This window comes from Rhinolophus ferrumequinum, assembly GCF_004115265.2.
Source record: "Rhinolophus ferrumequinum isolate MPI-CBG mRhiFer1 chromosome 5 unlocalized genomic scaffold, mRhiFer1_v1.p scaffold_110_arrow_ctg1, whole genome shotgun sequence".
NCBI classification, from domain to species: Eukaryota; Metazoa; Chordata; class Mammalia; order Chiroptera; family Rhinolophidae; genus Rhinolophus; species Rhinolophus ferrumequinum.
In genome coordinates this window covers 9,346,929-9,364,227 of record NW_022680355.1, presented here as the reverse complement: position 1 = coordinate 9,364,227, position 17,299 = coordinate 9,346,929, and the positions used below count along the sequence as shown (strand labels likewise).

Genomic DNA, 17,299 nt, shown 5'->3' with positions numbered 1-17,299 from the left:
ATAAAATAAAATACCTTTAAATCTATCAATGTAGTTATAGTAAAATCACCAAGTTAAAAAAAATCGCCAAGTTATTTGTAGTTTGCTATTAAGGGCAGTGTTTCCTAATGTAAGAATGTATAAGCTTATATATATACACACATACATTTATATACACATACTCACACATATATGCACACAGAGATGATAAGTGATTCTGTATGTTGCTAGTAGCACCTTAACTTCAATATACTTATGTTGTTCTTTTCCATTAGACAGGTGTGAAAACATGGGAAAGATGAGCTCCAGGGTCTTCTGATTAAGTAGGACATGGTTAAAACACTGAGGAGCCTCAGATATAAAGGACAGTGATGGCAAGAATATTATGTAAATTTTGAAATTATGATGTGTATTTTTGGAAAAGATTGAAAGAACTTGAAACTTTTGCTTGAAAAAGAGATGCTTGGGGGAAAGTGATAGTTGTTTTCACATGTTTGAAAGGATACTTTATATAAGATGGAGTAGATTGTTTGATGTTTCACAATGAATGAAAGATGCAGATAAACCCTTTCCCTAATTCTCTACTGGAAAATCCCTACTCATATTTTAGAGACAGTTAATCTGAGTGATTGTTCATGCTACGTAAACAAGTAGAGACTTTTTGCTTCCTAAAATACCCATTTCTGGGAGGTGGTGGCAGCAACACCAATCTGATATGGGAAAACAGAAATAAGGGAGTGATTATACCTCTTATCCAAAACTGGTCATTAGAATGTGCAAAGTAAAATTTTCCTACATACCCACTGTTTATTATGTTTATGAAAAATATGTATTTATGTGGTACTTTAAGAAGAGAGCTCATTAAGGACTGAAACTGTCTTTTATTATTGAATTTCCAGTGCCTAGTAAGTACTTGGTACACAGTAGGAGCTCAAATATTTGTTGAGTAAATGTATTGAATAAAGGGAGGTACTGCCTCCTTAACTTGGCACTATTCCAAAATGACTGTTCCCAAAGCTGCAAAAGTTAGTGTGTTAGTATCTGAACCTCTGCGTCGAGGACAATCTATTCCCTGCTGCCTTCCTCCTTTTCTTTCATTTTTCTCCCATCAGCACCTTATAACACAAGGTGTCAGTGACACTTTTTAAATAAATTTAGAAGTCTTATTTCATAGAGCTGCTAAGTGTGTGATCTGGAACAGCAATAACAAAAACGGTGATTCTGGACTTCAGTAGTAATTTGAGCATCCGTTTTGTAAAATAAACTGGTAAGGTGGTTGAGTTAGATGAGAGGGGAAACAAAAACATTTCCTTCACCTAAAAAGTCCCAGGAAACCATATTTACAATTGTCTAAAGTAAAAGGAATTTGGTTGGATTAAAGTTGGCATTGTCAGAAATGAAGTTTCTATAGTTAGATTTAAGACTTTTAAAAGACACATTGCATGAAATTACTTTGTTAGGAAAATAGGCTGTGATTTAAAAAAATCTCTTTAAGCGTTCTAAAACCTTTAAGAAATATGAAATCAAAGATTTCAGAGAGCTAAGTGGAGATACTGAACAGATAGGGCTGTAAAGGTGAAAAAGTCAAGGAAAGTACGTGATTGGAATATTAATGTTCGACCGTCTTCTGGAAATAACTGCTGTATAAGAAATGTTGTTCCAGAGGTGACCCTGTAATTAGGTGATTTTTTTTTTATGTTGTAATACTATTTTGATGAAATGGTCAGGATGTAGCAGTTGGGATACAGGGAAGTAAGAGAGACTAGTAACCTTTTCTTAGCTGCTCCATAACTTAAGACCTTGACACAGAAACCTCCTAGCTGGATGATCCCCCCTTTTTTTCCCCCGATTGCTCCCTAACTTGTCTACATTCAAAATGTGTGATTCATAGTTCCAGGTAATAAAAAGTTAATTGCGATAGTTATGGTTCCTTCTTTTGAAGTTTAACTTTTTGTTTTTGGTGTAAAACCAGAATAGAAATGTCTGCATACAAATGCAAAATACACACAGTCTAGAAGTATATTTCCTGTTGTTTATTCGTTCACTTAGCAAATATTTGTTGAGTCACTACCATGAGCCATTCACTAAACTGATTGCTGGGAAGGGAGCAATATGGCCTGTGACCTCATTTCCTTTAGATAGTTGTTCAGATGTCACCTGTTAGAGAGGACTTCCCTGACCATTTCATCAAAATAGTGTTACAGCCTGCCTTTCATTCTGCCTTCCTTCTCACTCTGCTTCTTATTCTCCGTAGCACTTATCACCGTCTTTTATAACCCTTCTTTCTGTTGAACACTTTGCTGCCTCAGTTGGAATGTAGAGCAGGAACTTTATTTTGTTTATTACTTTTTAAAATAAAACCCAGAACAGTTCCTGGCATGTGTGCTTTAATAAATATCTAGGATACAGGCTCTGGCTTCAACAAGCTCCCACTGTGGTAGAAGATGAAAGTGCAAAATAATTACAGAAGTGCAAAGATAGAGGTGTGTCCAGGTGTCCCAGGGTCATAGCACAGAGGGAATCGTCTTAACCACCAGGGAAGGGGCCTGCTATTGACATTGGATAGGACTTTATCAGGAAGAAAGAAAAGCAGCATTCCAGAACAGATTTCAGCAATGTTTCAAAGTCATATTTGCCCAGATTTGGAGGTAAGACTTGGGGATGGATCATATGTCACCAGTTAAGGATGGCTTGTGGAGGATTATACTTAGCTTTTCTGGCATGAATGAGTGGGTGGCTGGACGTGCCATTAATTGAGGGATCCTGGAGAGGAAACATATTCACCCCCTTCCTCTGGGGAAATGAGTTTAGTTTGGGATACGTTGTATTTCCGATGCCTGTAGAATATTTAGTACTTAGTGGAAAAATTTAAATGTGGAGTTCCTACATTTAAAGAGGTGGGGGTTGAAAATAGGTCTGGAAGTCATCATTATTTATGTATGTTATAATGAAGTCCTAGGCATACATGAAACCATATACAGAGAGCAGGAAGATGAAGAGGATAAAGCTAGAACTCTAGGGAACGTGACATCTAAGAGATGGTTCGAGAAAGGAGAATCAGAAAGGAAATCTGAGAAGAAGTTTTGGAAAGTAGGAGGACACCCAGGAGGAGTTGGGGACTTGCTAATTTTGAGGTGATAATTTTAAGGGGAAGTGGATAACTTGTCATTTGCCATAGAGAATTCATTGTGGTGGGGGCGGGAAAGATACTGTTGGACTGGACCTGACAAGTAGCAAATTGGTCAAGGTACTGAGAAAAAACAGTTTAGTTAGAGTGGACAGAAGGGATGAGGAAATCAAATATTAGGGGGTTGAAACATAAAGCAGTGAACCTCAGTGAGGATGGAGTGGGGTGAGTGGGTCGTTTTGTCGGTGTCTGAGAAACCCTGAATTAGAAAGGAAGAAATGAGGATAAGTGAGTACAGGCTATTCGTGGGAGAAGTATGAAAATGAAGGGACAGAGAAAGAGAGATGATAGCTATGTAGAAGGATAGGGAGAAGGTTTGTTCTTTAAGTTGTGGGAACGTGTATGTCTTTGGGATCTCGAGAGAAGAATAGAGATTGACTGAGGCTTTACACATGAGAAGAGATCAGTTAGGAGAGCAAGGTCCTGAAGACAGCTGGTAACTAAATCCTCACCTGACATAGGACTACAGAAAGTAAGGACGGGCAAAATTTTTTTAAAAACCTGAGGCTACAGCAATTGAGATAGAGTGAAGTATGAATATCGAAGAGACAAGTTTATCCAAGTAGTGTGAGGAAGTCAGAATGGCATAGCAAGTTCAAGGAGGTTGTTAGACGTTAGAAACAGCAACCTTGAGGAAATGGGAATTAAAATACAAGCAAGAGACTTCAGTGAGGAGTGTCTGGGAAACTGTATATCAATGGGTTATGCAGTTTTATTCAGCAGAAATAGCAGCCCAACAACAAGAGCAGGCGGCATATGGTTAGAATTCTCCACAGTTGCAGATTGGCGATTTGAATGCTTTGAAAGGTGAAGAGGGAAAGGAAGTTGAGGTTGTTGGTGAATTTTGTTGAAATATTGATCCATGGGTAACCTTAGTAAGAAAGAAAATGATTTTTCTGGAAGGAGATGGATAGTCTTGGAGAATAGAGAAGGCCAAAGGGAATGGAAGGTCTTGGTGGAGTCTAGGAGCAAGGTGAGTGGGTTAAGGGATGGAGGGATGGTGAAGTCAGAGATGGTGCTTAGAGCACTGTAACAGATTTTTGTGGGTTTGCAGAGAAATGAAAATCTAGCACAACAGGAATATAGCAGGGCTATGAATCTAGGCATGGTACATAGTTTGTGAAATTTCTGGAACTTTAGAGAGAGAAAAACTGCAAGTACTCCTGAAGGAGGACCCCGGGACTGTTTTGTTCATTTTAGGATAATCGGCACCTGGCACATGGTCAGAACTTAGTAAATATTTGCTAAGTGAATAACACCCTTCCAGAGTCTTTCTTGGGGAGGTAGTTGATCTTGCCAGACAATTTGATTCACGTCTGACACCTAGTGGTATTGCCCTCAAATTACAATTAAGTGGCAGCATTGCCTTGTTACTATTTGAAGGATATTGTACAGATCAGTTGCAGAACAATGGCTTTGTTCCGGAAACAAATCTCCGAGTTGATTTGGGGCAATTTTATTGTTGGCATTTTACAGGGCTGTAATTTGAACCAGTCAGCAGTAAGTATTTATTGAGAATCCACTGTACGCCAGCCACTGTTCTACTAGAGATTTTCATGCAGGGTATGTTCTCTCGCATATGTGAACTCATTGAATAGGCTTAGCATTCCAGTGGGAACTTAATTTAGGGTTCTAATGTGATTTTGCACGTGAAACCTTTCTAACTGTATTTCATAGCTATTGGTGCTATCATCTCTATGTCATGACATACTGTTTTTTCTTAATAACATTAAACATTAAGTCAGCACTTAGAAAGATTGGGTTTGTTGTCAGTTTATGTTATCTACCTTGTGCTGAATACTACATACTCTGGAGAACCATGGAAGGATTTTGTTATCTTTCCTTTTAGAAAAAGTAAAGTTATTACTTTTTAATGATGCATACTGAAGTATTTAAAGTATTTATAAATGAACAGACATGCTATCTGGGATTTGCTTTAAAAAAATTTTTTTTTGGTGGGGAGGCCACCGGTTAGCTCAGTTGGTTAGAGCATGGGGCTCTTAACAACAAGGCTGCCGATTCGATCCACACATAGTCCACTGTGAGCTGCGCCCTCCACAACTAGATTGAAACAACTACTTGACCTTGGAGCTGATGGGTCCTGGAAAAACCCACTTAAAATAAATTAAAGAAAAAGAAAAAAGAAAATACCTTTAAAAAAATTTTTTTAGGCAAAAAAGAATAGTGTACATTAAACAAGGTGACAAATTTTTCATGATTATTTAAGTTGCATTCGTGAGGGTTTATTTTGCTATTTTCTCTGCTTTTGTGCATGCAGGACAATTTCCACAATAAAAAGTAAAAAAAAAAAAAAACATAGATGGGTATGGGGTGAAATAAAGTTTATCATGATTAAGTTAGAACATGGTCTGCTTTTTTTATTTAACAGATTTCCCTATTTTATTTTGTTCCATTTGATATTACTTGAAAATCAGATATAATGTGATTGAGACCTGACAGGTGACATTCTAATGACAGTGTCCAGAGATTATTGGAATTTTGGGTCTGAAGCTTGTGATAATTATTGTACCTGAAGACTGGAGACTTGGGAGATATAATTTTAAAGTACTGGCTATCGCTCTACAAGTGAAAGCATCTTAAATAGAAATTTGGGGGAAACCTAGATTTAATAAGCTGGCACATATATGTGTATTTTTAACTTAGTGCTTCTGCCCTTACCAAAGGAAAAAAATTACCTAATAATCTGTCATATTTGTCTTCTTAAATTGAACTCTGCTTAATTATTTACTATGTGGGATGAATGTATCATACATGGATTTTTGATATTAGGCAATGTGTCTCCATTAGGCTCCTAAGATAATTTTGTGTGTCATCAGCAAACTCAACCCCCCAAACTAAAAATTAGAAGCCTGTTTTCATCAATAAAAACTAGTTATGAAATATTTCAGGCAAACAGAAAAAATATAGGGGGAAATGTACCTTTCAAATATTTGCAATCTCTCTTTGTCCTCTAAACATTTCAGCATCTTCTCCCCCACACCCCCCATGACGTAAATGATTGTAAGTATGATTCAGGTCCTTTTATACCGTTTTTTCCCTATTCTCTTCCCCCAGAGGTAAACACAAGCCTGAATTTGGTGTGTATTACTCCTTCTGCTTGTTTTTCACCTTAGTGGATCCATAATTACTAACGTTTGCTCAATAAATTCATTTTCCTGTGGCAATCTATTAATCATTGAAGAGAAGTAAAGATAATTTTTCATCATTCAGACTTAACTTTGATGTCTGTTTCAGTCTGCATTATGGTTTCAATTATTTTTGGTCTAAAAATAGATATTAATTTCAATAAGCTATGTAATTGATTTTTAAAAAACAATTAATGCCTGAAGCTTTAATATTCTATTATGTGATGTGCTTCTTCAGCTTTCTTCCTCTGTGGAGAATTTACTTTTTCCAAAGCTTTTACGACTTTTACATTGAAGCTTACTTTATTTTCATTGGACTTCTCTTGTGTAGGAAAAAAAAAAAATATATATATATATATATATATTTACAAAAAGAATACTTAAGAAAATAACTCATTATAAGAGTAGAATTAATTTGGTTCCATTAAAAAAATAGTTTAATAGCATGTTTGAGAACTCTTGAGAGAGAAGGGGAAAAAAGCTTAATCTCAGTGATAGTCATTATTTTCTATTGCTTTGCTTTGGTAAAAATATGGGATGGTGTTTCTTTGTATAAAGTATATATTTTTTCAGTCTGTTAAGAAATACATTTCTTTTGTCCCCAGAACCATAGGATTTCCTGACCTAGGCTTATTTATGTTTCTGTGGATCTTCAGTACAGGCCCCTTTTTGTAATTGGCATAGCTCAAATTCTGTTACTTCTTCAAGTAACCTATTTGCTTTTATCTGTATGCTTTATGTACTTAATATTTTAAATTTTGAAATAATTTAAATGTTGCAAGTGATTTTGACTTTTGCATACTCCAAAGAGGGTCATCAGAAGTTTAAATCATCCTTCTAACTGATAAAACCCTCAGGCTTAGAGATGTAGCCCTCTGGTTTTAGATCCCTGTTTCTTTGAAGATAGGTGTGTGGTTCCTGTCAGTTACTGGAAATTTTTTAGTACAGTCTCTCTTACTTTTCTACCTTTTTTTCTTTAGTGTTCTTTTTTTCTTTGGTCCAGATTCCTCGACTTTCCCATAAGATTGCAGTTAAGTTTGTATAGTCTTTTCAACCAATATTTATCAGCCATTTGCAGTGTGACAAGCACTCTGACCTTGGTCTTCCCTGATGTGTATGTAAACCTTCGGAAGGTTTGTCATCAGACTGGCATAGTAATAAGTAGCATTAATTAAATTCCTACTTTTATTACGTATTATGTAAGCATTTTAATGGATTGTCTCTTTTAATCGTCCCAATAACCTTGCTAGGTAGGAATAAATAAATCATTTGTCTAAAATCACTTGGAGATAGGGTTGCTAGATAAAATACAGGAGGCCTGATTATATTTGAATTTCTGAGAGACAGCTAATAATTTTTAGTATAAATATGTACCAAAACATTGCAAAATCTGGAAATCCTACTTGGAAAATAAATGGTAGAGCTGGAATTTTAAATCATGTAATGTGGTCATAGGACCCAGTCTCTTAACTACTGAATTACACTGGATATGGAGAATAAAAATCATGTCCACTTGGATATTCATCCAGTATTTGGATGGCAGTTACTACCTATGTATTGTTGTTTTGTTTTACTCGTTATTTTTTCTCCCAACTGATTATGTTTACCATAATGTAAAAATATGTACATGTTTTCTGACTTCAAAATGTAATATCCAGCTTCAAATAAATTCATATATACTTTTTATGTCTTCTTTAAGTTTTTACTAATTGTATATTAAGTAGAGTAAAATGGAACCTTTTCTGTACTTGTTCAAGTTAGCCATTCTTGTCCATGTAAGATCATTGTATTTTTACTTTAATCAAATGTAGTAATGTTTAATTACATGTGCGTGCTAAAAAGAAACATTTTCCTTTTCTTTTGGTAAGGTCAGTGAATGAAGGTATTCAACAGTTCTTTGAAATATGTCCTATGTATTCTCAAAAATATTATTAAAATTATAAAATGCAGATGTATAATTGAAAGAGGCTTTAGCTAAGAATTGCCAGGGAAGCCATCTGGCTCTGCCAAATGATCATACAGGTCAGCATTTTCCCTGGTAAATTGCCAGGATTCAGGATAGGGCTTTAGGTTTTGCATATCTAGAAACTGACTTGCAAAAACTTAAGACACAAGAGACTGAATAACACACATTTTCAATTTGATACCACTGATTTCTAGTTCCAACAGAATTGCAGGTAGCAGATATTTAAAAGAAGACACTTAAAATGAATGAGCCAAGTGTTTAACTCAGGACTTAGAGTCAAGGAATATGGAAATTGAAGAGAAATATATTTCTTAGTGAACCTGCCTATGGTTAAGGGATATCTATGGGAAATTTTCCTATTTCTAGAAATTTATATTTTTAGATATTGGATAATATGGAGGTAGTAATGGCAAGGTCAGAATTTTGGATAAAGTCCAGAAAGGAAAGCCCAGGAACAACAAGAATCAAAAGTACAACTCCTGGCAGATGTTATAGGGTTTGTTATAGGACAGGCCTCTATTTTAGCCTATTCCATATTTCTTTTAGTCTACTCATGCTTTCAGGCATGGCGTATTGAGAGATTTGTCAATCGGGAAGTTTCATGTTTTTGCAAAGGCAGTCATTGCGAAATTAGTATTTCCCTTACAGAAATTAAAACCCAGTTATTTTGAACGCATCTATTCTGTATAAGTGAAATTTACTATCAGAATTTTCAAAAGTCACTATATTGCTACTCAACCAACTTTTTATTGTTTTGTAGAATTCATTAATGGCCATTTATATTTTGTATTTTTAAATATAAGTGTGGTATAATTACCTTTGGGACACGGTAGATTGTAAGACATTAATAAGAAAAATGTTTCTCCTCTTTTATCATATAAATCTTTCCATGAAAGCCATGACTTGATACAACAAAACTTATTAAACCCTCAAGTCTCTAAACTGAGGGAAAATAAATGATTTTCTGAATGCCAACTGTTGTAAATGTTGAGTTGGCCATAGAAAGACCTAGACTGATTACGAACTTGATTGGAATTAAGTAGTTGCATCCTTTCAAAGTAACTGTAAGTGTGCTATCTGCTTGTATTTAGTAAGGCATGACAAATGAATAAGTAGTTAATTCCTTCTGAAGCAGCATGGATTTAGATCTGGGTTCAAATCCCTACTCTGCCTCCTTGCAAATTAGTCTGTTTCTTCCTCAGTACAGTGGTAATATTAGAAACATAATGCCCATCTTGAAGGCTTGTTGTGAGAATTAAACTAGATAATAAATTGTTCATTCATTGAATAATTACTTACTGAATGTCTGCTCTGTGCCAGGCATTGTTCTAGGTGCTATGGATTTCAGGGAACATGACAAAAATCCCTGCTCTTCGTTTTAGTGGGAGAGACATGCACAAAACATGTAAGCAAATGAATATGCAATTTTAGGTAGTGAATCATAACTTCTATGAAGAAAAATAAAGCCTGGCATATGTAGAAAAGTTCCCCCACCTTTTTATTATAATTTTCAAAGTACAGGAAACATCTGTATGCTGTGTTTTATTCAACAATTAACATGTTGCTATGGTTTTCTTTTTATCCATATGTGTGTATGAGTGTGAGGGTATCTTAATTTTTTTTCCAAACCATTTGAAAATTAAGTTGCAAATATTATTATAATTAGTCCCTAAGTACTTTAGTAAATGTCTCTTAAGAATTAGGACATTCTTCTATGTAGTAGGGATTTAACAAACTTTTTCCTTTTTCCTCCTAAATCTCATGGGAAAGCAGTGTGGCTGTCTGTCATAGCTGTCATAGCTAATCAAAAGTGACAAAAGGAGTCATAAGATTTACATCTCATCTAAATGTAGAGAGAAGGCTGTATCAAGTTGCTGTGGGAAAATATCTAATATATATTTAATGTAGTATTTAAAATTGAATAAGAGGTATTTTGCAAGTGTTTTTATGACCTTTCCAAATTTTAATTCTTGAAAACAAAAATATGACACATCCTCATTTAAACATAAGCAAGGAGGAGGGGAAATACACATTTACTGGGAATGACTCAAGTTACATGCTGTGCTGAGGACTTTCACACGTTATCTTGTTTAGTCTTTGTAGAAACCCTTCAGTGATGTAAAAATATAGAATAATTATTGTTATTATAGAAGAAAAGTAATACCTTCTTTATAGTTTACTTAATTGCAGCTGGACTAACAAGTGTAAAGCAAGAATTTGAATCCCTGTCTCTGGCTTCTAAAACACAAGCCATTTCCCCTATATCCTGTTGCTTTTTTAGTGGTTGAGTTAGCCATTCACTAATCAGGAAGACTTCTTTTAGAGTAAACAGCTAAACATGCAGGGGAGCTGCTGATAGATATTCCTTTACTAGGAAACTTCTTTTTCGCCACCTTAGTGATACACCATGAAAAAGATGCAGTTTTATATGGCAATAATTATGAATTCTTTATATTTGACACGCGATCATTTTCTGCCCAGCATTGCTATTTACCAAATATTATTATATTACTCCATAAATGTATAGCCCTTCTTTTCTCAGTTACAATCTTCTGTAAGGGTCTGAGCTGCAGTTCTCAAACTGGAGTGTGCATATCACGGTCACCTCAGAGTTTCCGGAGAGCTGGGGTAGGGTCCACAGATTTGCCTTTCTAACACATTCCCTGGTGATACTAATGCTGGTCCGGGGATCACACTTTGGGAACCACTGTCCACCTGTTTGTCCCCACACAGTCCTTATCACTTAGCTTAATCATTTCATCTGCGAATCTTTCTATTTTACTGAAACGGTTAGTTGCTCTCAAATTTTAGTGTCTATAGGGAAACTTGTTGACAAAGCAGATTTCTGATCGGACTCCGATATACTGGTTTTTATTTAAGCACCTTAGATGTTACAGCAGATGATCCATGGACAACAATATGTGAAATATTTGATTTACAGAGATCATCATGTGCTCTTTGTCGCCAGGACTGTGTGTTGTATTTGTGTATGAGTGTTTTTTATACTATGGTGCCATTCTTTGTATGTCTCTCCTGCCAGAATCCCTGAAGGGGAAGGACTGTGTTTTAGTCATCGTTATAACTCAAAGCTTAGCAAAGCAGGTTAAAAAGCACTAGAGTGAGGACCATCTGTGTAATCTAGCTATTTGACCGTGGAGGATTTAATTCATCTCTCTGAGTCCCAGTTTCCTCTTTTTATGCAATGGTGGTCAGTGATACTTACTTGGTATGGAAATTGCTCTCAGCAATGTGTAGTACTTAGTGTAGTAATTTACATACTGAATGTACCCAGTAAATGGAAACTATTCTGATGGTTGTGGTTTTTATATTATAGAAGAAGCAAAATAAATGTTTGAATTAATGAAAACCCCTAAATTATGATTTTAGCATCCAAATTCAAGACATGAATTTAACATTTCATTAAAAATCTTTGCTTAACTGATCTCAATTAAATATCGTTTTACATTTTGGTATTTTAATAAAATATAGAGAAGTAAAATTATGCCTTGGTTTTTTTTCTCCCACAGGAAAACAAAGAAACCGCTTGGAACCAATGGATACCATATTTGTCAAGCAGGTTAAAGAAGGAGGACCTGCTTTTGAAGCTGGATTATGCACAGGTGCTGATATTCTTCTTTAAATAATACCTTTTAATTCCTTTCTTACTTCATTCTTCTTACTTTTTCCTCATCTATCTTGTATATGTTTATTCTTTTATCTTCACATCTATTATTACTGTTTTTGAGACTTAATTGCTTACATGTTTCTTGATATCCAAATGGATGGGTTTGAACAGGAATCATTTAATATTTACTATAAATTGTGGGCACTTTTGGTTACCACTCAGATAATGGATTCTTGGAGGCTCTTTTAAAGAATATTTTGCATACATTTTATTTTGACAAAAGATAACAAAATAACAAAATGCTGAAGATATTTATTGACATAATTGAAGTAATCTTTTTGGATCTCCAATTTCTGAGAGTGCCTGATCTTCCAGAAGTGAATTAATTTGCACCACAAAGAGTAGCTTAAGTCCCAATGCAGTACAAGCTCAGCCTCATCAGCAGATGTCAGTGGATATAGTCTGATCAGTGTTTGTTCTAAACTATTTTGTGATTTTAATAAAAATAAGTAGCAATTTCGTTTAGATTAATGCACACTCTAAAATAGTTACTCTTTTCTCTTGTTTTTAAACATGGAATAATTAAAACTGGGAATTAGTGAAAAACTATCTTTTATTTCCTTTTGAATAAAATGTTGTCTTTTTTAGCTACAAATATGTTTTCTTTTCAGCTACAGATGTTATCAAATATCAGTAGTGAGCGTCATTGCTAAGTTTTATTGGGATGTACTATTAATTTATTATGTACCTTAATTATCTTGTTCATCATACTTAAAGTAACCCTAATTTCTATATCATTGTTAATGTGTATAATGTGTATGTCAATGTACATATAGAATTCCATTTCCTAGAATGTATCACCACCTATCACCTTCTAATCTCCCTCCTAGATTCATTTTTATAAAAGAAACTGAAAAATAATGAGCAAGGGTACATTAAAAATAAGTACCTTACTCAAGACATTATTTCAAAAGTATTCATTCAGAAGTGACTTTCTATAGGAATTCTTCATGTGATTTTTTTTTTTTTTTTTTTTTTTTACTCCTCTTTGAAGGTGACCGAATTATAAAAGTCAATGGAGAAAGTGTTATTGGAAAGACCTATTCCCAAGTAATTGCTTTAATTCAAAACAGGTAAGATTCTTGAAATACGATTAATTTCGGCCTAAGATGGGTTTTGTAAGTCATTGGGGCAAGTAGATTTAATACAAAATTGTATTCCTGTAGGGAATTGATGTGATGTGGGTTGTGGAACTTTGTCTTAAAGTGGATAACGCTTTTGAGAGTTGCCAAGAAGATACTCCTGAGTTGGTGGCTTTGCTTGGTTGGTGGCTTTCCTTTGGCACATTTATCAGACTTGTGATTAAAATCCTTTAGCATCTCAGAGGCACACATTTTAGATTTTTTCTGTAAGTTTCCCACTTTTATTTGAAGGGATAATCAAATGTTAATTTGCTTATGATAAATATATAAACAAATGCATACATAATTGATTTTAAAACCTCTTAAAAAGATATCTTTTAAAAGCTTATTGAATAATATTCTTGGGTCAAATTTATTCATTTGTTTTAACTAAGCCAGCAAGAAATTCTCTTTGAATCCATTTGTCTGCCTACGTTGTACAGAATGATGGAATTTTGAGTTGTAACGGTAAATAAATATTTATAGAGTGACTGTCTATGGGATCTCAAAGATAATTTAGTCCTACTCTCTTCCTCTCTACCACACACCTAGAAAATTTATAAAAATTACAAATAAATTAAAATTTATTAATTTTAATAAATGTAAAATTAATTACCAAAGAGGTTACCATATTGAATTTCTGTCAAGAGTAGGCATGAATCTGAGGTCCGATTTCCAGATCATCACTCTTGTAGGAGGTTCTTTCCAAATTCAAATATAGTACCTTTTAGATTATCTGTAGTATTATATTAGCCATAGCCACCTATCTGTAATTGAAGTTTTTTATTTTCTGAAGATTTTTATCAAGCTCCTCTATGTCTAAAGCAGCTTATGCTATAATCTGTTATTTACACTAATGCCCTCATACATTGTAATTTTTACAATTAGATGATGTGATCATGATTTACTGATCTCAGAGGATTCTTACTGTTTTAATATTTAATGACATTCTTAGAGAAAGTAAATCTTAAATCTAGCCTCTCTGTTGGATTCTAGGTGTTCCTTACAGTGACACTAATTGATCTTAAAGTATCCAGGACTTAAGGACTGGTGAAACATTTTAAGCCTCTGCAGAGGCAGTGAGGGGATCCTCCCAGATTTTCTTTTCCTTAAAATAATTTAGATCATCGTAAATCTACCAACATGTTTTTCTACCCTGTAATGTAAGGATGTTTTTAGTATATTTGTTAAAATTTCTTCTTTAAAAATATTATTTTCCAAGTAACCATAGCTTTTTTTTCTTTTGGTTTTCCTAAAAATCTATATTAATATTTTTTTACTGGTGCAGTTTATCTTTCAGAGTAATGAACACTTTGACAGTCTTAATTTTTCAACCAGTAAAGCAGTTTAAAAAATAGAGAAATACTGTTTTTTTCATGATGTTATTTTCTTTTAAAAAATTGTGTTCCTTTTGTCTGCAAATGGATAATGCAGCACAAAGCCATTGAGATTCTGCATTGTATTAATGTACAAAAATGTATCCTTGCAGAATTTTTCTAATCATCAGTATGTGTTTTCTACCAACTCTAGATATTGAAATACACGTACTTACATATTTTACTAGTTAAATTTATGTGAACTTGTGGCTCTTATTGGTTTTCTATTCTTTCTGCATTTATAGGCCCCAAAATAAGGGTTCAAATCAATCAAAAAGAGACACCAGTAAATTTGTAGATTTTTTTTTCTTTTTGTTGTTGGTGTTTGATTGATTCTTAATCTCTTGATTGTATTGGGGGAAAAAGTCTATCTGATATTGTTAGGTTAGATATTGAAACACTTGATGGGACAGCCCCACTATCCTTGCCTTATCGAAATGTAATTCCGGATCACAGGAATCAGTAAAACTTACCCCTTTGAACATTTTTAACCTAGAGAAACTTCTCTGTCATTTCAAACAGGAAATTTATAGTACCAAAATAAAATGAGACTGAACTGTTCCTGTAAAGGTTCTAAAATTAAATCATAGAGAACAAAGCAAATAAGAGTAGTTGAAATGCTGTATAGTTTTTTAAAATAAAAAGGAATCATGTCAATCGTTGCGATGGTGAACTCTGATTTCCTTCACCTATGAGGCCAAGAGAGCATGTTTCAAAATTAGGAAGTTTAATATTGCTCAAAATGTTAAATTTGGGAGTTCTTTGTTTATTTTTATGTTAATGTGCTTTTAACTTGATAAATAGTGAGAGTATGTGGTAAAAATTTGTAATTTGTTCAAGTAAAATAATAACTAATTTTATACTGATTATGTTCCAGAACTATTTAATATAAGTAATATACTTTGTTTCTAAATTAACTTATGTTTCTAAATTATAAAGAAGACTTGACTGATTATGAATAACTCAAACATGTGGCAGGGTGCCTTCTTTTGTACTTAATTAGCATATGTGTACACACACACACACACACACACACACACACCGGGGGTGCCAAAAAAATGTATACAAGTGGACACTTTGGTCAACTTTGCTCAAGGAGTAGTTCACCGTAATCAGAAGTGTCTGGACGCTTTGAGCACCTCTTGTAATTGCAGAAGTCAAACATGACTTGTATTCATCTTTTGTTATCGGTATATATATATTGAGTACTACAATTTTAATACAGTTCCTTTCTTGAAATATATATGTTTTATATACATATATACATATACATTGCGCCATATGCCTTGCTTTCATTTTAATGCTTTGGATTTGAAAAGTAAAGACTTAAAAAATTAAAAATTAAACTCTTAAGCAACTTAAATACTTCTGCATTAACTGTTTTTCCTTTATGTCTTTCTTATACACTTCCACCTCCCCTAAAATAGTATATCTATGTTCGATTTCAGTGATACAACATTGGAACTTAGTGTTATGCCAAAAGATGAAGACATTCTCCAAGTGGTAAGTTTTATTTATTCAAATATGAGTTGTTTATTAATCATGAGTGTTAATAAAAATCCTTTAAAGATGGAGGTGGATTAAATTTTTAGAAGTCCTAAAAAAAAAAAGTCAGCCCTCTGGTTCACTTAGCAGAGTCTAGAATTCCCCACGTTTAAAAAAACACACACACAAAAACACCAGACCATTGTCAATTTTTTGCAATTAAGTGACATGAGAATGTTTTATTGATTCCATAGTGAACTCTTATTATCATTTGGAATGAAATCCCTAGAGTTTGTCCCAGTGTTAACTTTTTAGGTAGTCATTTGACCAAAAGCCAAACTTCAGGGTGCAAACACGTATCCTCAGGAATTAGAATCTAAATATGAGAAATTTTATGAAAATCATTTCTTAATTTTTCAATAGGTATAACTGTTTGTAAATTAACTTACCAAGCAGTTTTATTAACAGTATCAGTTCATTCTGTTAGTAATATTCACAATGAATGGAGTCTACAACATAAGGGAAAAATATATTAGGGTCTTAGAGAAGAAATGAAACTATATTGTTGAAAACTTTAGCATTTAGTCTAAAATATTTTTCTCATTTTTAGAAAGAAAATAAATTAAATGGAATACTTACCTCCTTTATTAAGCTTAAAGATTGCTAAAAGTAAAAAGATGATAAAATACATAAATTTCATTTAAGAAACTAATAATTTTCCTCAATTAACTATGCAGTTTAGTAGAATAAAACAGCATGAGCTTAACTCTTTTAGTTACACACTAAAAGCTAAAAGTTACATGTAGGAAATGGCAGTGGCCACTGAAGTTTGTTTTGTTTTTTTAATTTTATTCCTTTTAGTGGATAGTTGGTTTTTTCTTTATTCAAGAAAAATAGGGAACTTATGGAATCTTTGTGGTGGGAATGGAAATGGTAATGTTTTTCATTTGTAAGGCATATTAATTTGAACTTAGCTCAACAATATTTCAAATAATCTTCTGCAACATTGAAAAAAAAAGTCACTAACGCTGATCTTAATGATCCAACTTATTCACTGGCATGTAAAATATGATTAACTGAAATCCATGGAGCTCAGCCTTGTGTTTTCAAGGAGTGTTGATTTTATTTGGGATGGCCCACCTTAAGTTCTGTTGGGGTTGGGGGTGCTCAGCAAGGAAGACACAACTGTGCATGTAATTGTCCTGGGCACATAGAGCCAGTGGTAGAGTTCCCACCGTGGTAATGCAGCAGAGTGAGAGAGTAGCACACATATGAGGTCAGACAATTAAGTTTGCGAACTTATCCTAGAAAACATACCTCATTGCTGAATATCACTACAGTCACCTTCGAAGTA

At 33.9% G+C, this 17,299-nt stretch overlaps 1 protein-coding gene across 1 annotated transcript in view; it reads left to right on the top strand.

The window, feature by feature from the left end:
• The window catches only part of ARHGAP21 (Rho GTPase activating protein 21), a 95,233-nt gene that overhangs the window by 36,020 nt on the left and 41,914 nt on the right, over positions 1 to 17,299 (top strand). Inside the window, 3 exon segments of the mRNA XM_033100824.1 lie at positions 11,806 to 11,898; positions 12,958 to 13,036; positions 15,909 to 15,963. Of these exon segments, the coding sequence (XP_032956715.1) occupies positions 11,806 to 11,898; positions 12,958 to 13,036; positions 15,909 to 15,963 (227 nt within the window).